General features: G+C 48.3%; 7 protein-coding genes across 7 annotated transcripts; 3 read left to right on the top strand and 4 right to left on the bottom strand.

The window, feature by feature from the left end:
- Positions 1-737: 737 nt before the first annotated feature.
- On the top strand, positions 738-1777 carry N7466_000811 (acetate uptake transporter family protein; the record flags this gene model as incomplete). Its single annotated transcript, XM_057160209.1, has 3 exons — positions 738-1141; positions 1219-1384; positions 1457-1777. 3 exons carry the CDS (start codon positions 738-740, stop codon positions 1775-1777), a joined length of 891 nt encoding a protein of 296 aa, XP_057026457.1.
- Positions 1778-3511: 1734 nt separating this feature from the next.
- Positions 3512-5695, bottom strand: N7466_000810 (uncharacterized protein; the record flags this gene model as incomplete). Its single annotated transcript, XM_057160208.1, has 4 exons — positions 3512-4256; positions 4314-4429; positions 4482-4804; positions 4870-5695. The coding sequence occupies 4 exons, from the start codon at positions 5693-5695 to the stop codon at positions 3512-3514; spliced, it is 2010 nt and encodes a 669-aa protein (XP_057026456.1).
- Positions 5696-6880: 1185 nt separating this feature from the next.
- N7466_000809 (ENTH domain protein) lies at positions 6881-8966 on the bottom strand (the record flags this gene model as incomplete). Its single annotated transcript, XM_057160207.1, has 5 exons — positions 6881-8148; positions 8209-8320; positions 8377-8567; positions 8623-8860; positions 8922-8966. The coding sequence occupies 5 exons, from the start codon at positions 8964-8966 to the stop codon at positions 6881-6883; spliced, it is 1854 nt and encodes a 617-aa protein (XP_057026455.1).
- A 1221-nt stretch (positions 8967-10187) lies between these two features.
- N7466_000808 (uncharacterized protein) lies at positions 10188-12075 on the top strand (the record flags this gene model as incomplete). The annotated part of the gene is made up of 2 exons (XM_057160206.1): positions 10188-10445; positions 10540-12075. 2 exons carry the CDS (start codon positions 10188-10190, stop codon positions 12073-12075), a joined length of 1794 nt encoding a protein of 597 aa, XP_057026454.1.
- Positions 12076-12783: 708 nt separating this feature from the next.
- N7466_000807 (40S ribosomal protein uS17) lies at positions 12784-13776 on the bottom strand (the record flags this gene model as incomplete). The annotated part of the gene is made up of 4 exons (XM_057160205.1): positions 12784-12852; positions 13008-13154; positions 13214-13302; positions 13602-13776. 4 exons carry the CDS (start codon positions 13774-13776, stop codon positions 12784-12786), a joined length of 480 nt encoding a protein of 159 aa, XP_057026453.1.
- Positions 13777-14156: 380 nt separating this feature from the next.
- On the top strand, positions 14157-18845 carry N7466_000806 (kinetochore-microtubule binding complex subunit SPC105; the record flags this gene model as incomplete). The annotated part of the gene is made up of 4 exons (XM_057160204.1): positions 14157-14396; positions 14468-14822; positions 14878-18036; positions 18094-18845. 4 exons carry the CDS (start codon positions 14157-14159, stop codon positions 18843-18845), a joined length of 4506 nt encoding a protein of 1501 aa, XP_057026452.1.
- Positions 18846-19469: 624 nt separating this feature from the next.
- On the bottom strand, positions 19470-22730 carry N7466_000805 (transcription factor domain-containing protein; the record flags this gene model as incomplete). The annotated part of the gene is made up of 7 exons (XM_057160203.1): positions 19470-20568; positions 20623-21165; positions 21233-21408; positions 21468-21964; positions 22028-22341; positions 22447-22604; positions 22671-22730. 7 exons carry the CDS (start codon positions 22728-22730, stop codon positions 19470-19472), a joined length of 2847 nt encoding a protein of 948 aa, XP_057026451.1.
- Positions 22731-24366: the final 1636 nt, after the last annotated feature.

The following is a 24366-nucleotide window of genomic DNA, read 5'->3' as shown; positions in this document are numbered from 1 at the left end:
GGAAAAAGTACCAACATTCATATATGTCAGGCATCTCCTGCTCTTACCTGGTTCCCTTTTTCACCTTTTCGACGTTTCACAGGTCTTGATCTTTCCTCCCCCAAAAAAAAGCCTTTTGCCTTCGAGCCATCCTCTCGGTCCACTTTTTCTTTTCAATTAACCTCTGTTAGTGTCAGTGGGACTCATTCCTGCGGGCTGCACATCATTGCGATTTATTGAAAACACAAGAGCTTCTTAGCAGCTAGAAAGCGGGTAAGTTGCCATTCTCCACTTTTTCGCGCTCTTCCTTTCGTCCCCAACGGCTCCACGGGTTTTGTTTTCGGTATTTTCTTTTTTTTTTTTTTTTTCGGAACAGCGGTTCATGGTCCCTGTGAGAGGCATTGCGTATTAGCTCTTAGCGCGCTGAGCCGAGGGAAGCTTGACAAGCTGGCCAACACGAAAATGTTATATTAGCTGCGGTTGCACCTCCCCTCAATTTCCTTTTCCTTATTTCCCTTGCTTCATTCATCTTCACGCCCAGCAGTGCTGTTTGGCCCTTGATTTGATCGTCTTTTTCTCATCACCTTGATCGTATAACTGTGTTATACTTCAATTGGAGCTGGCCCCCTACCCTTTCCACCCTTCACCTGTATCTTTTTTTTCCCTTGTGCAAACAAGAAGAAAAAAAGAAAATCATTTGAGGATCCAAAACACTTTCTAAATCTCCAAACAAAAAAAGTTTCTTGCAGATTTTAATCATGTCTGCGACCGGTTCCAACAACGGTGCCCTCGAGAAGGATATCGGTGAGATTGCGCCTCAGCAATCTGCCGAGACTGCCATCCCCGTTCAGCACCAGATGACCAACGAGCAACACGAGGTTGCGCGCGCCGCTGCCCGCTTCGGATACGGACCTTTGGCTCATGTCAACACCGCTGATGCTCCCCTCCGTCCCTTCGGTGGTGAGTTCCAGCCCGGTCTGTACAAGCCCGTTGAGGGCCGCAAGTTCGGTAACCCTGCTCCTCTGGGCCTGTGCGCTTTCGCCCTCACCACTTTCGTGCTGAGCGCCATTAACATGGGTGCCGCCGATATCACCGAGCCCAACATTGTCGTTGCTTTGGCCTTTGGTTACGGTGGTTTGGTCCAGCTGTTGGCTGGCATGTGGTATGTTTTCTGCTCCCTGTTCTCACTCCCGTAGAAAAAAAAAATCGAAAACATGTCGCTAATGTTGTTGTTCGCAGGGAAATGGCTGTTGGTAACACCTTCGGTGCTACTGCTTTGTCTTCGTATGGTGGTTTCTGGCTCTCGTTCGCTATCGTCCTGACCCCCGGTGGGTTTGAGATTGCTTCGGGCTTGGGTGGCGCTACCAGTGCGAACTTCAACTACTCCTTTGGTCTGTTCTTGATGGTATGTATTAGTCTCGTTCATCTTTCTCATGCGAAATCAGGGGAGTAAACAAACTAACAATTCCTCTTTCAGGGTTGGTTCATCTTCACCACCATCTTGGTCATCTGCACCCTCAAGTCGACCGTCGCCTTCTTCCTGCTGTTCTTCTTCCTGGACTTGACCTTCCTCCTGCTCGGTATTGCGTACTTGCAGGGTGGTGGTACCGCTGCCAACCCCAAGATCGCCAAGGCTGGTGGTTTATTCGGTCTCCTGGCTGCTTTCGCTGCCTGGTACAACGCTCTGGCTGGTATTGCCGATACCAGCAACAGCTTCTTCATCCTTCCCGTTATCCACTTCCCCTGGTCCGCCACTGGCCGTGAGCGCCGTGAGAAGAGCGACCGGGAGATGGCATAAACGTGTCCTCAACTTCTGCTTGAACAGAGTGAGAGATGTAAGGGGGGATTTGTGAGAAGTGCGTTGCGCTTGTAATATTTTTTGATACCCACTCCCGTTTTGTCCCATAAGCTTGCAGTTTTTCGGCGGTATGAATGGGGTGGGGGTATATAATCGAGGATCGTATTTGGTTCTCTTGTTTCCTTTTTGTGTCTCTTTAGTTAATAATGCATATCATGTTAATAATGAATTTTGATTCCTTGTAACGTACCATGGAATGTGGTTAGTTAGATGCAGTTGAAGCGTAAGTACTACCGAGGTAGGAGTTGACTTGAGCAATGTAATTGATTCTCAAGATGATTGATCAGTTAGTCACATTTGTGGTCACATTTGCAGCACCTAGTAGGTTAGTTGGTGAGTATTCCTTGTTGATATTGAATGGATGAGCTATCCATCAATGGACATAATCTCGGTTTGCATTCTATCAGCAAGGCATTTCATAGCCCAGTCAATATGAGAAGCCATCGGGCACTCAATATTGTTCCATATAGATGTGCGCTTGTCAAGCATCATAGGATAGACCTGTAGCTGGCCATATCCGTAGCCCAAGGCAATGAATGAACAACGTCGCAACTCTCGCTTTATTCCACAAGCGCATAGTAGAGTAGGCATTCAATTGACACCAAACGAGTGGAAGAAAGGGAGAAAAGACAAAAGCCCCTTGACACAGCGAAGAATCTCACCCAAGGACAAAGAACGTCTAACACGAGGTCCGGAGTAGACTATACCCCCCAATTAAACGCCATCCGTGTCTGCGGACAAGTCAGGAACCAGGGGGTGGAGAATACTGAAGTATCCTTTGCGTTAGTCGGCTATTGCATCTGTCAGATTGGTTTAAAAAGGCTGGGCTGGCGTTTATCTGGTCTTTAGTGCAACTTTGTTTCCTGTCAGTGGGTGCGGACAAGTCGGAAATGCCGAGCTTAAATGTTTGGTTCGGCTGGGTAGAGTGGAGGTGCACTCTTGTTTGTATAAGTAGAAGTAGAACCTTGGAAGTAGGATAATTGCTGCTGGGCGCCAAACACAACATTAATTGGGAGAGAAAAAAAAACACAAGTGAAAGGGAAGCTCGAGGATGCGGGATTATTTCTATTGTTCATGAAACAGCTTGCCAGCCCGAGTTTGTGCCGGCATCCACCCCGGCTGGAACTCGGTGCTTGATCGGGATTTGAGCTTTAGGTGAATTGCATCCAGGTCAATGTCCCTACTGATAATTTTTTTTTATTGATATCATCCATGAATCTATTGAGTGGACTCGGCTGTCCATTTGGAGTTTTTCGATACTTTGAAAGGCTTGTTGCTTCAAATGTTCAGAATGTTCTGTATTTTGAAGCAGCTTGGAGCTCGGCTTTTGTTCGGGCAGGAAGCGGAGCCAAAGAACGCGGGATATAGTAGCTCAGCTAGTAAGGAGTATGGCGTATGTCTGAAAGGGCTTTAGAGGCAATTAGTTCCGATTGTCATATCCACTGGCTTACCATATTATCCCTGCCCGGACGGGTGGTCATAATTTATTAAGTCGTTCCAAATGCCTTCCAAGGTTGAATATTGAAACTTTTCGGTTTCTCTACCACAGGTCTGAAAGTTGGTCTGAAAACAATATAGAAGAGTTGGGGTTGTTTATTATGTACTTTTAAGGGTATAATTATGTAGGTTTGTAAATAATAGGGTAGAAGACCGGATCCCATCGGGTATAAAAATTCACAGATCGGGTGACTGCACTTGTTGCACCCGGACCTCCTGCCAGATTTGGCGAAGCATAGTAAGGTGGACACGATCAACATAAAAAAATCCTAGAAGAATTGTCCGACATTCCTGCCAGGAAGTCACGCCGTGTAGTCGCGTGGCGGCCGCTAGTTCAGTCACAAAGTAATTGCGCTCGGCAGGCATGACTTGGCTGCATGACGCACCGATGAAAAGCAACCAGATCAGCAAGTCACGACAGAGTGCGAACAGTCCGGACGAGATGGTTGCTTCCAGGGCAGAGCGGAGGCATAAGATAGGCATTGGGAGTAGCGGGGCTATCATAGGATAGAAGCTCCAAATGGCGCTATTGTGGAAGCAAAGACAAGCTAGGCGGCAGCAGCCTTCGATGGAGTTGTCGCCCTTGGCTTCGCCCGTAGGAAGCCATCGGTCTAGGTGCAAGGAGTACTCTACAGAGAGTACTTCGAAGTTGAAATAATCTTCGGTTTCATCGCTGAACTCTTTGTACCCATTGTTACCCTTGACCCATTCTGCATACCAGCAGAGTTCGAGAAGGTCATAGATTATTTGCGCGAATGTCTCACTGAAGATGCCGGAAACTTCAATCAGGGGAACCAAACGGGTCGCAATCAATGCAGCATCATCAGTAGGCGGGAGGAGAGTGAAACCTGCTGGGCGCGTAGATCGGACAAATGGAAATATAGGCCTCTCCATTCTCATGCAAGCGACCCGAATATCGGTCCTGTTTCCCGTTTAGCAAACTACATCACACGGGCTACAAAAAGACAAAACGACTGACCATGAGATTTGGAAGCGGATATCTGATGGAACATCCGCAAAGTTTTTGCGCAGTCCTATCATCTGGCGCAAACCAGCCAAATGAATCTTCATATAGTCGGCATTGCCCGACGCAATCTACAAATTTGTAAGTGGCTATTATCGGATCAATAGTCCCATCAACACTCACTTCAATTGTCAATAACGTTGACACGGCAGCAATAAGCTCATCACTGGCGGCTTTGACGGGATCCGATAACCCCTCGTTCACTAGACGAATAGTCTCACCACGATGATGCATCGTATCAACCACAAGAGGAGGGCGCATAACGTTTGCGTCTGGGTCCATCAGGGGCAGCTCGCCTCTCTGCATAGCCGCGTTGGAAGTAGACATGCAGATCGTCGCATGTAAGATAGCGGGGTCCCGCTGAATCAAGGAGGCCCAATGCGCTTGCAGCTTGGGCTTATATCGTCTCTGTAATGGGTGTGCCTCTTGCGTCAAATCCCAGAGGACTACGACACGGTTAGCGAGTATTTATTATGTCTTCAAGGACATACTCCGAGGGTCATGGACTGACAATTCTGCAAATGCCGCATCATGCGGTCTGTAAGCTTTGTATGACCAGTATCAAACGGATCATAAGCTCCCTGTCCCAAAAGACTCCATACTTGTGGCACTGCCAGCCTACTCTGATAATTGACGGTCCCATCAAAGCTGGAATTCTCCCACAACTCTGAGGACGTGGCAGGCGTGTGATACCCTACGACTTGAGTTGCGGGAACCAATTCCTGGCCTGTCTCTTCTTCTCCTTCCCCTTCATATGAGACTCTGCGGCTAGGGTTGGAGCTCACATTCGAGGACGAGGGTGAGGGCGAGAGTACCGGAGGTCGAGGCGGTCCCACGCCTCCCGGGACTTGTTCTGGTGGATTGAACGGGAGATGCTTGAATGTTTTGCCTTTGTATCGTTTCGTATTTTCCAAACGCTTCTTCCGGTTATGTTCTGACATGACATGCGATCGAATGCGCTTCAATGTCTCCTCCTTAGTTCCCGTGGACGCGGACTCCGGGTCCGTGTTGACCCAGAACAGCGTAGACTTCCCCGATGTATTGGTGGCCTTGCGAGGCTTGCGGACTTTTGAGGCATTTTGGTCACCAGCAGTATTCGTCACCGGGGTGGGGGGTGTTTTCGAGATGGGCGCTGAGGCTGGCTCTTGCTTTAGAGGCGGTGCGGTCGGTTCTGTGGTGGGGGAGTCTGTCGCGGTGAGAGTGGCGGGTTGAGGAGCAGCGGTATAAGGGTCCATGTGGGGGTTCGGATCGCTCGCCGGCCATGGCGTCGCCGGTGGTGGCCGAGACAGCACGGGGAGGGACTCCTCGTAGCCGTGGAAGGGATTCTTGGCGTCCATAACACGAGCTTCGGATAATGGCAATGGCGATGTTGGGATTAAGAACAACTAGAAAGGAGAGGTGCGGTTGGGGCAAAGGAGTAGCTCTCCCTCTTCCCTCAGGGGACTGGCGGGGTAGAAATTAAGCTGTACTCGGATATAGCAGACAGTCTTGAGACAGTGAATTTCGTCAAGGCCACTATCATAGCCAAAAGAGAACGAATCATGAGTCCCGCTAAGTTCGCTAGTGGGATGCGAGGCTGCGCCCCGTTACCCGCTGGGGATTTATGCGAGATCTGGACTTTAGTCGACTTTTTATCTTTTTTTTTCGTTTTCCTAGCTGTGGAGAATGGGGGAAAAAGCAAGTGAGGAAGTTGAATGTGAAGGATTTCGGTACCTCAAAAGCCTAAAAGTTTGTCTAAATCCCCGGTCTGTTCGCCAACCTTAGATCCATAGCTACTAGTATACATGGGCAATTGTACTTGAACGCCTCCAACTTGAAGCCCACTTTTTCTTCTTTGTATCCGTACTTTGGAGACAGCTCTGACCCACATTAAACATCTCGGTTATAAGCGCTTCTCATTTGAGTTGAATTTGCCTTGCTTAATTAACATTTGAAGATAGTAAAAGTTACGACGAAATGGAGCTATACTCAAGCTATTCCGGAATCCGTACACTCCGAACTGATTCACTAGGATGTGCATTGCGTGGCGTCTAACCAAAATCTGCAGTACGGCCAGACTGCTCGAAGAAGCACTTGCCGGTGGATACGGACCCAATAGGATGGAGCAGCAGATCCACTTCAGAACCTAAACATTTGGTACTCGAATGCCCTTCATCGGATTTCGACTTTTTTTTTTTTTTTTTTTTTTTACGAGAATACGTAAAACCCAGGTTATTCCTATAGGGAACGGCGCTTATAAACGCAATTGCACGAATTACCTGAATTATAGTCAAGTGATGGTATTTCATTGTAGTGGACTTGGATATTTTTACTCAGCTCCTTATATGTACTGGAGTCTTACGTGGGGAAGTACATAGGCTCATGTGGAACATTATAAGGGGATCAAAGTGACAAGGGGGTGGATTAATTGAAAAATACAACAAGAAAGAGATAGGATAAAAACGCATAATGCAATGGGGAGGGGGCAACTAACAACGCCCCCTCTTATCTTCATCGGCCATGTTCACTTGGGCACTGAACATCTAGGTCATACCCGGTCGCGGGAAGATGGGAACAGTCTCCATCTGTTCTAGTCCACCCATTGTACCATTTTGCCCGCTTGTCTGCCAACCTTGCCCGGTCTGTTCATTGATAAACTGGCTCTGACGGAAAGGATTGGTGCTACCAGTGGGAGTCGGCTGGAGAGGCTGCAGCCCATGGTTTTGGGTAGGTGGGATCGCTGGGGTTCGAGCGAATGGATTAGTTCCGGTCCGCTGGGGTTGAAGCGGTTGGGGCGACTGTGATTGAGGAATCGGTGGCACTTGGGGCACTTGGGGCACTTGTTCAGCACCAAAATTCGACTGCGGGGTGGCCATGGAGAGTCTCCTGGCAAACGGGTTGGTATTCTGGCGTTGCAGCGGGGCCGCGGGGGCAGGGACACCACCGGTGTTCTGGGCAACCAACATTGACTGGCGGAAGGGGTTTGTTGGTGTAGATGGCGGTTGCGGCTGCAGCTGATTCTGCATGGGTTGCTGCTGAGTATATGAAGGAACTCCATTCTGCGGGATCGGGGCCAGTTGCGACTGGTACCCATATGACTGCGGTTGCGGCGTGTATCCCCCAAATCCAGCACCGGTAGGTGTGGATTGAAGCGGCTGCGCTGCTGGTTGTCCAAAGGGATTACCAGTGGTTTGTGGCTGGATGCCTCCGTAAGGGTTCTGTTGACCATAGCCTGTCATCTGTGGCTGCTGTGGCTGCGGCGGCTGCTGCTGCTGCTGCTGTGGGAATCCGGTCTGTTGTTGATAGAAGGGCTGTTGCGGCTGCTGGAACCCGGTTTGTTGGGGTTGTTGGAACCCAGTCTGCTGCTGGTACTGTGCCGGTACTTGTTGAACCATTGGCTGTTGGTTCTGTTCAATTGAGTCGAAGAAATCAATGAGATCAGAGGGTGGCGGCTTTTGCTGAGCAGCTGGCGCCGCAAATGGTTGCTGGGGTGCGTTCGACGGTGCGTTCGACTGATTGCTAGATGAGAAGCCCGATAGATTAGGCGGGGGACGGTCCTCTTGCTTTTTTCCCTTCCCAGTCATGTATTCTCTTCGGCGCAGGTCAAAGTCTGGGTCATTCAAATCATCTTCAAGGAGACGCGCCAAGTCGGTAGACGCATGCTTCAGTTTGGGAATTTCCAAACGCGTGGCAGACTGGAAGTGCCTTGCGACTCCTAGGAACCCAACTACTTCTTCGGTCTGCTTGGTAAATGTTTTGTAAATAGCCAAAGCACGTTCGCTGTCCGGTCTTGACATCTCGAAATAATGTTCTGGTGAAAGTCTGTCAGATACTAGGTAGGCTGAGGGTCGCAGAAGAAAAAGTCATTTACCCAAGACATTGATTGTTCCCTCATTCATGACCGAATACAGCACCAGGAGGTCGAGGGTTAGAAGGCGGAATGCGGTCAAGCTGATCTCGTTCTCGGGCTCATCGGTCAATAACTGTGGCACATTAGTTTGACGCGGACGATGATCTCTACACCACAGTTTTGACTTACATCACACCGCAGTAATGCCCGGATCTGTTTCTGTACAAACTCCGTCTCTCGCAAGAGACCTTTATCCACACTTAATCGCTTCAGACGCCCTGGGCCACTTCGCACGTAATCTGTCTTTGTAGCTTCGAATGCCTTGGCGCGCGTGATGAGATACTCAGCGTATCGCCGGATATTGCGTCCCTGTGATTGTGCTACGCATCTCTTCAGCACGTCGTATCCCCAGATTTGATTGTTTATGAGTCTCACCTTCGGAGAAATTACTGGGCGCAATCTTTTTCGGGTTATCGGCAAGAAAGGTAAGCGCGGCATCCTGTTGACCCTCACGAATCAGAAGGTGAACAATGATCAGTGCTTTGAACACGATTGTCCATGCTGAGTCGCGAAGTCGGTGTTGTAGTGTTCGAAAGACTTCCGCGACACCCGCCTCGCCAGTGTGGGTCGCCACCAGGATGGTTTCGACATATTTGGATTTAGGAGCCGCAAGCTATACAAGGGAGTAGGTTTTAGTACATGTGTGAGCGGTGTGTTAGGTTGAAAACACTCACCTTCAGCTTGGTGGCCCCTTTGACGGACTTCTCGAAGCCAGTCATCTTCTTCGGGGGTAGAGGTCTGAGCCCGGGTTCTTTGGTTGGCAATCAATTGTGCGAATTAGAAGATACAAGTCCGAGGGGAATGATCAAATGATAGCTGAAGGGCCCGCTTCAGAAATGAATGCCTTGGTAAGGAGCCGTGTGGATCCTCAATCAACACCGGTATCGCCGACGGGGTGGTTCATTGGGCCATAGCGGGAGCCTGGGGGCAATAATGGCGACTTTTCCAGGGGGTATGAAGGTGGTTTTAAACACGGTAGAATGCGCCGACGCGGGGGTAGGACGCATGTAAGGATAAAACTGCCGGAGGGGGGTTGAGAGGGCGTTAGTCCAAGGGTTAGAGAGACGTGGGCGGGAGCTTGCACTGGTTCGTTGCGGCCCAATCAGGTATAGCGTGATTGGACAGCACGAGGATCGTCGGTTTATGCGCACAATTGTATGAGCCTTACATGATTCAGATTCAGAGTAAATCTTTGATCAAGGCTTTACGAAACTCTTGGTGTGTTGAATTCTGATTAATATGAACTTTCAATATTAAACAATGAGAAGTTTGGGCTCAATCCGTTCCTAAAATCAACTGGTGCGCTGAACATGTGTAAATATGTAGGCACATTGAACAAATATACCTCCTCTTATTATACAACTCTGGAGACATTGATATGTACATGTATAGTAAGTAACTCGAACCTGAGAAAGATTCACTTCTAAAGACCTACATAATAAATCATAGCCGGAGGCGCATCCACTCGACTAGGAAATTGAGAATTGACTTCCCACCACTTGAGCATTCCACCTGCTACACTCAAGTGCTTGCATCCGTACCTACTAAGCTTGGTACTAGGTACGGCATCTCCAGCTTGAGGGCTTCAATCTTCTCGATTCAAATCGATCTCGTCCATAGCTCCCGCCCAAAATTTGAAGTTTCAATTTGGAGTTTCCAATCTTCGTCCAAATCTCTCCTCTTTCGTCTCTCAACGATCTTCTTTTTATCTTCAGGGCCACTCTCAAATCCTTGAACCATCATAATTTCCCAAAATGGCGAAAGAAATGGCGAAAAAAATCAAGACACCCAGAATCCACTGGGATACCACCAAGCGGCAGATACTATGCTGTTTATTCAGGTTTTTTTCTATAGAAAAAAAGGACTTTTGCCAAATCTTTTCAGAATTGATCAGACATCATCTTCGGGAGCGGGGCATCGAGACAGATTTATCCTATGCTATGCTCTACGCTCAATGGTCGTGGATGAGGAATGAGATGAATCCAATCTGGTTCCACGTCCACGTGGACACCAAGTTTAGTTTGAACTGCGACTGGTTGTCACGAACAAACGACATTAAGAAAGCCGCACAGCAACTGGGGATTAATCTCCAGGAGAAAGTAGCAGATAACATAGACACGACAAGATTCAAAGACTTTGACATCAACGCACAGAAAGAATCAACATTGAAAGAGTACTTCAACTCCGTGTCGCTGTCGGTAAGAACCCAATCAACACAACCTTGGAAGATGAGAAGCACTTGACATCTGGAGGGTCTCAAAAACTGATCTAACGTCGTTCTGTTTCTCATAGGACTGGAGCATGGCTACTGCATCTCTCTCAATTCCGGCCCACGAGACGTTTGAAGAACAACAGAGCACCATTGTCAGCACTGAGGAACGCGTCGACGATGGAATTGACTATGAAATTGACGATGAAATTGACGATGGAATTGACGATGGAATTGACGATGGAGTTCATGATGACAATTTTGATGAAATTTCGAATTGGATTGAAACAACGAACCCCCTACCTGAAATTGAGCCAAGTTTTGAGAGTCTCGTTTTGGGTAACCCAAAATTATGCTTATGGTGTCACCACGAAGGGCTTTTTGATGCAGAAGATGAATGTCATCAATCTGCCTATGTGGAAGTCAACATGGCAGTCGATATGGCAGTCGATATGGAGGTTGATACGGAAGTCGATAATGGCCAGAACAATCGGTTTCCCGGTGTTTGCGAAGCGGCTGATATACCACCTCTCCTGTTCAGGTGGTCGAATATTGATTCACAAGGAATCAATTCAAGGGCCAGGCTCCGTGCAGGACTTTTCGTCAATAATGACATGAACGTTGATTTGGATGGACTGACACAGGAAAAATATCTCGAATATTTTACCAATCACGTAACGAGAGCAAGATTGTTCTCACCTTTCATTTCGTCATGCACCGGACCTATCATGCCCATCCACAGGTCTCTTAGAAACCAACGAGGAGCGAAGGTAATAATCATCGACACCGCCAAGCTGAACACCATGGTTGTCAAAGCCCAGACTCTGGTACCATTGACGGAGACTCGGACGCCACGTTGGCGTGGGTACGGAGAGTACCTTATTTGGCGAGAAATCCCCGAGGCAGCAGTAATCTGCGAATTCGCTATAACTCGACTGGAACAGATCGCTGAGGACGCCCCGGACATAAAGGACTTTCTACAGCTGGAGCTCATAAAGAGCCAGAAATTCTGTAGCTCAGAATTATACATCCAGCTCGCTTGCAAGTTAGAGACTTGCAAGTATGACTTTCTGACCCTGGAGAGACTAACAATTCACCTCAACGTGCCAGTAGAGTGGCGGGGGCCTGTTGCACAGACGTTCAAGGAAGCCTGGACAAGAAACTTTGGGGGCTCTCGTGATTTCGAGATCGACCAAGATAGGGATGATGATAAGACGACAGCGGTTGACGTCTATTACAACAACAAGAGAGACAGTAAATCTGATGCCTCTGGTACAGCATACGCCCCCTCAGAAACCAACCTTGACCACAGCTCCGAGAGCGAGGAGTCGCAACAGGATACTGGTTCGGCTTCACCTGAAGCCCATGCCCGACGTCGCGATACGTCTAGCCCACCATTCTCCACCCAGGACTCCATTGATGACGATGAGCCCTGGCGGTTCAACTGGGTGGATGAGGATGAAGATCCAATTCCAGAAGGAGGAGGACCACAAAGTGTTCATTTATTCACGCCTTCAACCCATCGGCGTGAGCAACAGGAAACATCCTTCTCGATAGCACCTATTCCGATCGATTTCGAGAGTGAGGCTAGTTGGCCACCGCTGGACTACTATGCTTGAGAATGGCGACTAGAACCAAATTGAGTATCTGAGCTGATGTGGCTGATATGAGAGTTTAAAAGACATAAATTGAGTGAGGGATCGGGTTTTCTTGCAATGAACACCGAAATTGCTAAGCACAGTGACCTCTAGAGAGTGATTGTTACCCGATGCCTTGTCAACTGACACAGTGTATGTACCAATCCCAAACATTTTGCCGTTGATTTCACGCAGTTCTTTAGGATCTTGTCTAATTTAGGTTGACAGTGGAAAAGAGATCAGAAGTTTACCTGTATTGCCTGATCACCATAATGAAGGCGGATCGTCGAAGACCGGTATTCATATGTTACGATCGAAGCGAGAATTGACACATAGGGACAATCAAGTAGTAGTAGGTACTCCAAGCTTGCAGCAAACGGAAATATCAATTCCTCCTAGTGTATCAAATCATAGCTCCAAAAAGCAGAATTCCGAAGAGATTAAAAATGCAGTATTGAGAACAGACCCGCCCCAATAGTCTCTATCATCGGGGACGGGCGTACGGGTTTTCATAGCGGGAGGATCGATGAAATATTTTTGCTTTTTGTGTGGATACACATTTTTCAGCAAGGTATCTGGGACATGGAAACTCGTAAACTATCCCGACCCCGTCCGAGAAATTCCTCTATCCATTTCAAACCGCTTCCTTCGCCGTTATGACCATTCCGAGCACCCAGTTTCTTCACACGCTTAGAACTTGGCGAAAGACTTGACGGCCTTACCAGTGCGGGGCAGGACACGCAGAGTGTTGAAGCGGACCTATAAAACGCAAGTTAGATATCAATCGAATGATGTGGATGTAGCGCATGCAATGCTGAGTGCGATAAGAGTCATTGGTTCCAAATAATGGGACATGATCTTCACATCACCTGCAGGGATCCATGGCAATTTTCCTTTCTGGGCTCGAAACGTACAGTCTTGGAGAGGGGACGGCACTGGCCAACAGTGACCCAGTCACCCTCCTCAACACGGAAAGCGGGGGAGACGTGAGCAGCCAGGTTCTTGTGGCGCTTCTCGTAACGGTTGTATTTGGGGATGTCAAGAAGGGTATCAGCAGAGGACTTCGAAAAAATTAGGGGCGCATGTAATGCTCACAGTGGAGGTACTCGCGGCGGATGACAATGGTACGGTGCATCTTGGTGGAGACAACACGACCAGTGAGGATACGACCACGGATGGAGACGAGACCAGTGAAGGGGCACTTCTTGTCTGTAGGGAAAGTGTTAGCGGTATGATTTCGACCTGGTTCGATTGGCAGATCTTCCGAAGCGATTTGGTCTTTTTTGTCGGGTATGGATGGAGGCGTATATTTCGTGGCAATCGAGAGCAATGTCGCTATTTCCAGCAAGTTCACTGTCGTCGCATCGTTGAATCGGTTTCGTACGATTACAATCATCACTCTCGCAGCCCTGGTTCCACCCTTTATTTGCCTCCTCTCTCATCCTCCAAAAAAGACCAAAGTTTTCGTAGATCTCGTGCCGGTTGAAGAGTTCGTGAATCGTGCGTACCGATGTAGCTTCCCTCAATGGCGGTCAAGGGGGTCTTGAAGCCAAGACCGACCTCCTTGTACCACCGGCGAGTCTGACCAGCCTTCTTGGACTTGGCCTGGCTCTTGGAGTTCAAGAAGATGTGAGGCTGCTTCTGGAAAGCGCGCTCGGACTGGACGTTAAGCTCGGTGGCCATGGTTGCGGTTGTTTTCCTGTCGACGGAGGAAGCGGGTGTCGAAGAGATTGGCGGGTTAGACGTCGAGAATCAGGAAGATTCGCTAAAGGCGAAAGGTTTGGACCGGCGATTATTGTGTGTGTGGCCGCTAGCCCTATTCGGGTCTAGTGCATGGCGGGTTAGGGCTTGAACATGACATAATCATAGATTGGCTGACATAATCCGATATCCGCTTTGTTTACAGTCACGTGTACAGGAACGCGCGCCCAGGCGTGTTTAGATTGTACAGAGTTACCAAGAAGGGAATGCGGTAGTTAAACTTCATATTAGCACTCTCACATCTGCACCCTTTGACTGGATCATGCTCGGTGACTGATCGGTGCTTCTCGGATGCCGCCATAATGTCTTCAAGACCTGATTCTGCGGCCACACGCCCGCGCTCTCGCCGCTCCATTGCCCATGTGCCGCGATCAAAGATAACATCTGGACTGGATAAAGAGAATGCGACAACAGACATCGGGGCGGTGCCACCATTCGGGGCTAATAGCAAATCTATCACACGAGACAAAAAATCACGGAGTAAAAGTTTAGGTCCTGGCGGTCTTGACGCTCTGCAAAATACAAATGGGAACCGTCGCCAGGTAACTACCATACCATCTTATCACCCCGGCCTATTCTGGCATTGAATAACATGGATTTAAATCATTCCCAGTCAACAGCATCTTTCCCCTTGAAGTCGATTCTGAAGCCGACTGTTCCTGTCTCGCCAGTGCGCAAGATCCCGTCCTTCGAAGAAACCCGGCGTCGCACACCAGCTCGAGATGCGCCCAACCAGCAAGTCAACTCTAATACCGAAAACCAAGAAGGTCTCTTGATCGATTTCGCTACCCCGCCTCAGCCTCCTGTCCTAGACCCTGAGGACACCTCCAATCCGTTTGACACCTTTAATGCGACATCGGCCATCCGTGATGAAATGGCTGCGACCAAAGAACGCGACGAGAAGGAACGCAAGGACCGTGAACGCCAAAATATCTTGGAAAAACGAGAGGCACGGAGGAAGTCCATGGGTAATTATCGGCTATAAAAATGAGTTGAAAGGAAATACTAAATCTTTATAAATAGCCAATCGCCGTGTATCGTTCGCCCCCGAGGCCACACTTCATACCTGGAACGTTGTTGAGATCCCCGACGACTCCACCTCATCATCTGCCGCAAATACAACTAGGCGCGCTTCCTCGACAGCCGGCGCTCAAGAACAGCAACCTCAGCCTTCTCCAGAGAAAGAGACACGTTCCTCCCCCGATGGTGATGCAGAGTCCGACTTTGGCTTCTCACCATTCCGGCAACAAGATCTTGAACAAATGAGAGGGCAATCCGCATCTTCAAGAGATGATGAAGGCTCCGCAGCTCTTTCATCTAGTCCCTTTAGCGGCAGCTCGGTCTCTGGAAGCGAAGATACAGGGGCACAGAGTTTGGCCGGCGAGGATGAGGATGGTCAATCTTCAGGATCCGATGATGGATTCGATGCTGAAAGTACAGCGATGAGCATGGATGATATGACTTCTCGCTCTGTAGCATCCATGCAGTCGGATGCAACCGCCAGCTCTAGCTCTAGCGCCAAACTTAACGAGGCACTGCGCCAAGCCGCGAGAGAAGCCGGGACCCAGATCATTGATGATGGAAACGGAGATATGTCCATGGAAATCGCCGATGACGAAATCACAGGCGCTTTCCAGCCCTGGATAAAAAAGGGCCAAAGCTTCGACTGGGACGAGACCAGCTCTCGTATTGGCCAAGAGAATGTTGATCCATCCAAGGCCGCATCGACCGGAGATCATGTCGAATCGGAAGAAGACGAGGACGAAGATCTAAGTATGGATGTGACCAATGCTATTGGTCGAATTCTGGGGAATGGCCGTCGACAAAGCGCTATGCCTCGCAAGTCCCTAGGCCAGGAAACAACATATGACGATCAAACAATGGAGATGACAACAATGGTTGGAGGAATTGCGCAAGGGGCCGCAACTTCTCAGTTCGACGAGGATGGGAATAACGAGGACGAAGAAATGACCATGGAGTTCACTGCAGCGGTTGGTGGCCTTTTGAACAGATTGCCTCATACAGCGCAAGATCAAGAGCAACAGGCTTCATCCACCCCGAAGTTAGACCGTATGGATTTTGAACAAGACAACGACTCTGACGGAGGTATGGACATGGAAATGACGGGCGCAGTCGGTGGTATTCTACCACCTGGGCTCCAAACTAAGAACAGGGATCAGGCAAAGATGCTCATGGAGCTCGAGTCAGATTCAGGGCAACTTGGTAGTTCACCTTTCCAAGATCATGTTCGACAATCGCCGGCAAAGTCCCCCCTCTCGCACATTGCCGCTGTGGCCTCTGAAAGTGGCAGCCCCAGCCTGACAAGCGTACGATCACGACCATCGCGACGCAGTTCTGTTGCAGGCACAAGTACCCCGGGAACTCCAGCATCAGCTACCGGAAAACACCATTCCTCGAATAAGCCATCGACACCCCCTAAACAGTCCACGCCTCAAGTTAAGCCTACTACGCCAGGCAAGACCCCCCCGTCTGCCAATGTGAGCTTTAGAAGCGCATCACCGAAGAAGCTGTTCCGACCTGAACTTCAGCAATCTGCGGAAAGACGCAAGTCTCTCCGCAAAAGCATATTTGAACAGAATATGGCGACCGGACAGTCAACTCCCCGGATTGTCTTGCAACCCCAAGAGGGCCGCCGCTCTTCGGGGCTTGGCATTGACAAGGAAGGCCTTGGATCCCCTCGTGTAGCAGCAATGCTAGATGAGCGCCCCTCACTTGGCGAAAGCACTCCGCATTTCACTCCCCAGGAACCCGCACGAAGTGGTGTGCGCTTTGAGGATCCATTGAAAATGCACGAGGATGAAGACCGAGAACGCCAGCAGGAAGAGTTGAGAGAGGATGGTCATATCCCACAATCTCGATCTGGGGATGGCGACGTGACCTCTAATTTACGGGATATGATATCAAGCATGAGCCCGAAAAAGAGTAAGATGGGAAGCCGAAAGAGTCTTCACGTCGGTGCCGCTCGTGGAATTTTAGGCAAACGTCCTCTTGAGCTTGATATGGATGACTCTGAAGTAGAAAACTCTCCCAAGAGACTTCGTGGTCGTGATGTCAGTCCAGTCAAGGGTGTGAGGCTGCCAGCACCAACACTCGGTGATGAGACAAGCCGCCGATCAATTCGATCTCCCATACGGAGAGCCCAGAGCTCCTCGCCTCTCAAAGGCAGCACTACTCCCACTTCGCTCTCTGAGCTTCAGACACCGACTAAGACAGGTGCAACACCACTGAAAGAAGGAGTTGATGCCCTGCACCTGGCATCTGATCCTCAGCAGCCCGAGCCAGAAGAAGAGGATGTTCCGTTCCAAGACGAAGACCCTGATTTTGAGCCAATTCAACTTCAGGATTTCCTAAACATGACTAACATTCATTTCATGGAGCTCACAACGACCAAGAGAAGGCACACAACTGCCCCTGGAAGTGCTACAAAGCGACTTTCGAGACGATCGGGCGAAAATGTACCGAAGGCAGGCACGGTCACGTTTGACGACTGCGTAGTTGCTGGTTTCTGCACAGTACCTATGCTTGAGTTGTACCAACACTCCTGCCGTGAATTGAAGTCTTATATCTCTGAAGGTCGGCAGGTAATTCGATCAATTGAGGCGGAAACCTACACCGAGAATCCGCCTCTTTTCCGGGAGTATGTCACCGCTCCTCCAGACATTCGAGTCATTATGGATAACCAGTTCCGAAATGTCAAGACCCACGCACGACTGCTCAGCAAAGCCACATGGTATGAGTGGCGTATGAAGCTTCTTGAGGGCCTGATGCAAGGTCTTCACCGCCATGTCGATGAAATGAAGGCCGATGATGAATTTTTGTCCAAGCGCGAAGAACTTCTTGGTAGTACCGTACCTCCCCTTGTGGAGAAGAACATGTTGCTGGAAAATGAAGCAAACAACCTACAGCAGTTGGTGGAAGAGATGGAGAACTGCGATCAGGATGAGCTACGGGCAGCGCGCGAAAAGTTGTCCAACGTTGAGGATGAGATTGAAGCCAAGAAAAGGAAGCTTCAGCAGCTGCAGAGTGAGGTCCAAGAGAAGACTGCCTCCATCGAAGCTTGCACAGAAATGCGTGACGAATACATGGCACAATTCCAGGAAGCTGAGAGGGTCAAGGAAGAATGTCGAGGTTGGAGTGCTCGAGACATCAGCGATCTCAAAGGTGAGATTTTTCTATTCGAATATGGGTTCTTGTTGTTCGTCTCTAACTAAGAAATAGCTTCTGTGCACCAAATCGAGCGTCAGACTGGATGGTCTATTGTCTCTGCATCAATACCGACTGAATCCAGTGATCCCATGTTGACCATGTCTTACCGAGGCCAGCTACAGATCAAATTTCATCCCGGAGCATTCGCCACCAAGAATTCAACCAGCACCGAGAAAACCAACCTTCCTCTTGAGTTGACACTCTCAAAGAGTAAGGCTATATCTCCCATCGCATCGTTGGTTCTACAATCTCTGCAGCAACATCTAGCGACGGTTCAACAATCCAAAGCTGCGCCCAAACACCTCCTCCGCTTCATATCTACGGCATGGGACCGAACTCTTGGCCTCGAAAACGAGGCCCGCATGCTCGAGTTCTGCGGCGTTACTCGTCTCACCCTTCTAGATCCAAAGGGTAGCCTCTCTCTCCGCGCCCGCTGTACACTTCTTGCCACAGTCCCTTCTACACCGGCCCGTAAAGAGGCCGCTACAAAGAAAATTGAGGCGAAGCGAATCGACGTTGACTTCATTGTACGCACACGCGTCAACCCCGACAGCAACGACGCGCAAAGTATTGGCTCCTTGGATTTTGATATGGATACCACTGCGACTAAGGTCTATGGATTCGGCCCCAAGAATAAGTCTGGTTTGCCCGACAAAGAGATGCAGAGTATTCTAGGCCAGGGACTTGACAATGGCGAGGCGGGATCTCTAGGGAATGGAGTGTGGTGCAAGGCGGTCCAGAAGCTTACAGGGTCTGTGTTTTAAGGTGGTGATTCTTTTTTCTTTTTCTTTTTCTTTTTCATTTTGATACCTCGGGTTTATTCAGGGCGCTTGAAAGTCAGTGGGATAGGCATGGGGATAAGGAGTTTATGTGTACTGGGCACTGTTTTTTACATTACCTTGATGACTACTAGTATGGTGTTGGCCGTTTACAATCTCAATGGATATCCATCACTTTCCTGAATTATTTGAGACGCATTCCTTACTTTAGGTAGCTGCCGAATTCCCTGGTCCATCCATACGGGTGGGTTTCAATGTTAGCTGAGCCCTTGAACCTATTCGAGGGTTCCAAGGTTGGTTCAAACATTCGACAATTCATCTCATAATAACCGCAATTACTGAGGGATTAAATGCTTCAACAAAAATTAATTCATGCTATCTAACTCAACCAACTACCAAAAATGCATCATCATATCGCTCATATTACAACCTAGTATGCATCTCCAACCCTCTCATCATAAACATGGCACAGCGCCATCCTTCCACGCTTTTGCAGGACAGCACTACAGACTCGCAGAAACAGATCGCCAACAAAGTAAAAACGACAAAGGAGAATCGCAGAATATACCGAGTGGTATTTTCAGTCCGATAAGCCAATAAAGAAGTCATCTAGAACATACTACCCATAAACCTATTCGGGAAACCAGACTGGGGATTATTCGGATTCTGGTCCTGTTCTTGGCCTTGACCTTGACCCTGCGGTGCCATGGGCAAAGAACCATAGCCCATGTTCTGAGACCCGTAGTCCATGAAACCAGTCGGGTCATTCCCGAAGTTCTGATGATTCTGCCCTGAATCTGGGCCACCGTTGTTGAGAAATGATTCCGCGTTTAGAATAGGCATGGCAGAGTTCTGCACAGAATTTCCTAATGTCTCGGAGCGGAAGAGGCCTGCCCATAGATTTTCGCCGAATTGCCAGTCGGCCGTTAGCGGGACTTGCCATGATTCTGGGATCATGGTTCCAGTGCCGTGGTTGCTGACTTGCGAGTAGGGACTTTGGATATTGTCGAGTGGGGATGTTGTTGTTGCGCTGGTGTGGTCTTCTGCTAACTGCCAAGATGGGTAGTTGTTTGCGGCAAATGTCTGGTCGGTAGTTGGTACGTTTGGCTGGCTTAGTCCAAGGCTTGGGTGGTAGGTGGGTTGTTGGTGAGTGTCCATGGGTTCAAAGAAGTTGTTGGTATCGCTTAAGCCCAAGGGGACAACGTATCCGGATGAATTGACTTGAGGAAAGCCTTCGATTGCTTCGGGGATGCTGAGGCCTGGCATGTTCGAGTGGGTGGCGTTGGATGGGTCTGGAACAGACGGTATATTCGCTTGGAGTCGATTTCCGCCTGGTCGGGTATTTCTAGACGAGCGATTGTGTGGAGTTCGATGGCGCATTATCGCAGGTGATTCTGAGACGGGCCGAGTGTTGTGTCTCTTTGGCTCTGAGGGTAGGTCCTCGTCATCCTCCTCATCTTCATCGAAGCTTCGAGCATGTTTCTCCTCTCTATCAACAGCGATTCTTGCGATGCGTTCCAATGTGACACTCATGCGAGCCATGAAACCTGCATAGTTCGCCGGTCCATCACCGGATATAAGGGTCGCAAAAAACGTCGCTGCCATATTGAGGGACTGAAGATCTTCTTTCACATCGGGACTGCGAGTATCTCGGATAATGCTGGAGAAGATGGTTGCTGCTGAAAGGAATACATAGTATAATAGCGACCTGGAGTTCGTAGGTTAGAAAAGTAGCGAGGTGAAGGAGTGGCACTGCACTTACCAGAGCCACGCAATATCCCCCCAGGGCATGTTTTTCACGAGTTTCAGTGTATCTCGTGCAGCTTCTACACAGATGATAGCTGATTTGGAAGCAATTGATTTGCTGAGAGCCTTCAACTCGTCTGGTTCTTCCTCGCGAGCTGTTATTAAGTAATTGAGAAGGAGGGGTATCCGATGAATCATGATCAGGGCATTATAGTAGACAAAATGGAGGCCAACAGAAGCAAACCCAAATAAGAAATCAGTTTCGGCACCCTTCAGCTTTGGTACCTCGGTGAAAGGATAGTCCTTTTTCCATGCATCAAGTTCGGCACTAAGCTCTTTGACGGTTTCGAAGATTTCACGAGGGTCCTTGAACAAACATTTCGCGGCGTACAGCCGGCAGAAGATGCGACTTTTGATAACACACATGCGACAAAGCTGGCGGAAAAAGTGAATATTTGGAGCCACTTCGGGGTCATCGTCATCCTCCGTGAGTTGTGGCAGAGGGACATCAAAGTCATCGGGGTGTTGGGATGGCGCATTCCCAGCCCTCAAACACGTACTAGACGGTGAAAGTGTTAGTTATACACAATACTAGTACATTATGGCAGGAGAGAAGATGCACTTACCTCTGGTCAACTGTAAATGCCACCCAAAATACACGTCGTCTTTGCTCTTGTTGCGCTGGGCTCAGATCCGGTCTTTCTATATTGCGATGGAGTCCCATCCTCTGGCAAGACCTCATGGCAGCAGTCATGAATGGAAGTGCAGACTGGGTACCAGCATTGCCCCGAAGATAGAATCCCTTTCAACAATGGCTCATTAGATAGGGGAACATGGAAGGATGCAATTGGAAAAACGTACCATACTAATCAAAGCTTGCACACTTAATAGGTCAGTCCGTCGCAATGCTAGCTCTGTAAAAACGGACATGGCATTTTTGAAATATAATTGAGCCTTTTCGCGATCCTTTTCTGGTTTCAGGCTGTTGGAAAATCGGTATTCATAAGCCAAACATATCACTATGTTGATACTGGCCCATCGAGCTGCATCATCGCATGTCTGCTGTGTATACTGCCACTCCACCATCTTCATGAACGAAGCTTCGTGATAAATTGGAAAAAGGCGATTCGCGGTTCGGAAATAGTCTTTGATCAGAGAAAAAACCTCGGACCTCGGTGGAAGCGGTTTGTAGACTTGAGAGGCAAACAGATCATGGAAAACATCTGGACGCCAATCACCCCATGGGTCATCATGAGTTGAATCAGTAGACACAATGCTCATGAAGTTGGTGTCACCGGTTTTTTTCTTAATCCAATCGATCCCACCCCGTGATAAGATGGAGAGTGAACAGGAGCGTCCTGGTATGAGCGGTCAGTAACATACACAAAAGATGCCGTAATGGCCCATAACGAAATACAAACCGAAATATCGGGAGTCATCATTTTCGTGGTTTTTAAAGAGGGGAGTGATTGCGAAGTCGCCTCCACCGGCATAACGCGCAATCTCTGAGACATCGGAGAGATCTGATACTTGACCTGACGAGATAGGACGATCACTCTTTCTCCAATTTTCATGCTCGTACTCATGATCCTCCTCAGACTCCTCTTCATCATCATCCTCATCCTCCGAAAGGTCATCTTGGCCGACATCGCTTTCTTGCAAGATACCAGCCGCCAATAGCAAGGATTCGACCTTATTCAACCGATCTTTCAAAGAATCAACATATTGATCACTGCTAACACGAGATTAGCCGGATCCAGTAAAGACGTCGAAATGATGGTGTTCAATCATCCAAAAAGGACCTAGTATCTGGATACAAAAAAGCATTGTGGTAAAGTACCTTTGTGACTCATCTTTCTTCTCTTGTGGCAGCGGCAGCGGCTGTGGCTGCTGCGAAGGAAATTCACACTTGGTCTTACGACGAGTACATTGTATACAAACCATATGAGGCCCATCAACCTCGCATTTGGTCTTTTTTCGATAGCACATGTCACAAGCCTAGACACCCCGTCAACATCGCCAAAAAAAAAAGACAGCGGATCACTACGGCATAGAGTAACATACCCTTTGGCTTCGTCTCCGCCCGGATACTCCATTGGACCCCGTGGAGCCGTTGGCGGACATTATGGTGGAGTCGCTATTCATTATTGCATCGTGGGGGATTATGCCAACAGTTTGGCGCATTGCATTGTGCATTTCCCCAAAGCGGAGTGTTAAACGCGGGTCATAGCAAGACCTTTTTTTTGCGTTTGGGGTTCTTCAGCAGGTTCTCCTGCTGATTCGCGTGGAGGCTTTTCTTCAACACTTGGGCCTTTTCTCCTTTTTTCCCACTTTTTGGTCACCAGAAAGGAGGTGGTCTTTGAGGTGAATTTAGGATGTCGTTGGGTCGGAATCTCGGCATCTCAGATTGCCGGGCGGGTTTTTTTGTGTGCTAAGATTCTCTGGGGTACTTTGGTGGAACCTTGAGTTTAGGTGTGACAACGTGGGGTTTGCATGTACTCTCATGTACCCTGTGCTTTCAAATCTTCTTGGTTGACCCATTCATAAGGGGGTTTTTTTTGAACTCTTACGTTGAAAGATATACAGAACACACACACAAACAACTCGGGACAATAGGTCCAGAGACAACTGAAGACGGAGAACAGAATGGTAACAGAAAACGGATAATATTAGGGTTGGGGGTAAAAGAAAGAAGTTCCTCTCTCCGCCCAATTCAATCTAATAACTACTAGTACATTATATAAGAAGTCACCAGTAAACTGGACTCGAACTGTAGATGGAACAGTTTGAACTTGGGTTATAATGATTTGGTAATAGATGCTTGCTGGAGGTAAATTCACGTGCAGAGTGGGTCCGAGAACAACAAGAAGGGGGGCAATTGAACCCGGATTCACCGCTTCCCCAATCCGGTCATAATAGAGGTTGTATCATCATGTAACTATGCTTTGGCGACCGGGGAGTACTGAAAGATGGCTAAAAGATCAATCGATATAACCTAAGTAATAGTAATTAAGCCAAGAATTAAACCATAAACTCTTATATATCAAACTAGCAAAATGCAATGGAATTAATACATTCTTCTCAGAATTGATTTGTTCTGATGTAAACGATTTCTGGCGGAGAATAGGAAAATAGCGTGTAAGGTTGACCCAAATTGTTGTATGTCGATCAACGGCTTCAAAGTCATCAGATTCAAATGTTGAAAAGATCCGAGAGTATTTGAACATTTGGGGAACATTTGAAGGGCTATGATGTAAACACGGGTTACTCTCATGCTAACACGGGTCAGCCCCTCTAGCAGAATTTGAAAGAGGTGATGTGATTTCAACATTTGAATGTTTTGAATGTATATATATAGTAGTTCAAATGTTACTAGTAACTAGTTACACATGTGCATAGTATCCTTTAACAATTGAAGAAAAAAGTCTATATAAATCATAGGTTTTAGTGTATAAACTACTAGAATGGACTTCAAATGTTAAGAATAAGCATCAATTGATGAGAATGACTATTGATAAGAATGGACTTGAGAATGGACTTGAGAATAGACTTGAGAATAGACTTGATAATAGACTTGAGAATAGACTTGAGAATAGACTTGAGAATAGACTTGAGAATAGACTTGAGAATAGACTTGAGAAGGCATTTGAGGCAGATCAAGACATCAATGCGTCCCGATTATGCTTAGCGCGTCATATGACCCGTGTTAGCATGAGAGTAACCCGTGTTTACATTAAAGCCCAAAGGGAATGATATGTGC

This window comes from Penicillium verhagenii (genome assembly GCF_028828195.1).
Source record: "Penicillium verhagenii strain IBT 33310 chromosome Unknown utg000002l_segment0_segment0, whole genome shotgun sequence".
In the NCBI taxonomy this organism is placed as follows: domain Eukaryota; kingdom Fungi; phylum Ascomycota; class Eurotiomycetes; order Eurotiales; family Aspergillaceae; genus Penicillium; species Penicillium verhagenii.
This window is presented reverse-complemented; position numbering and strand designations above follow the sequence as displayed.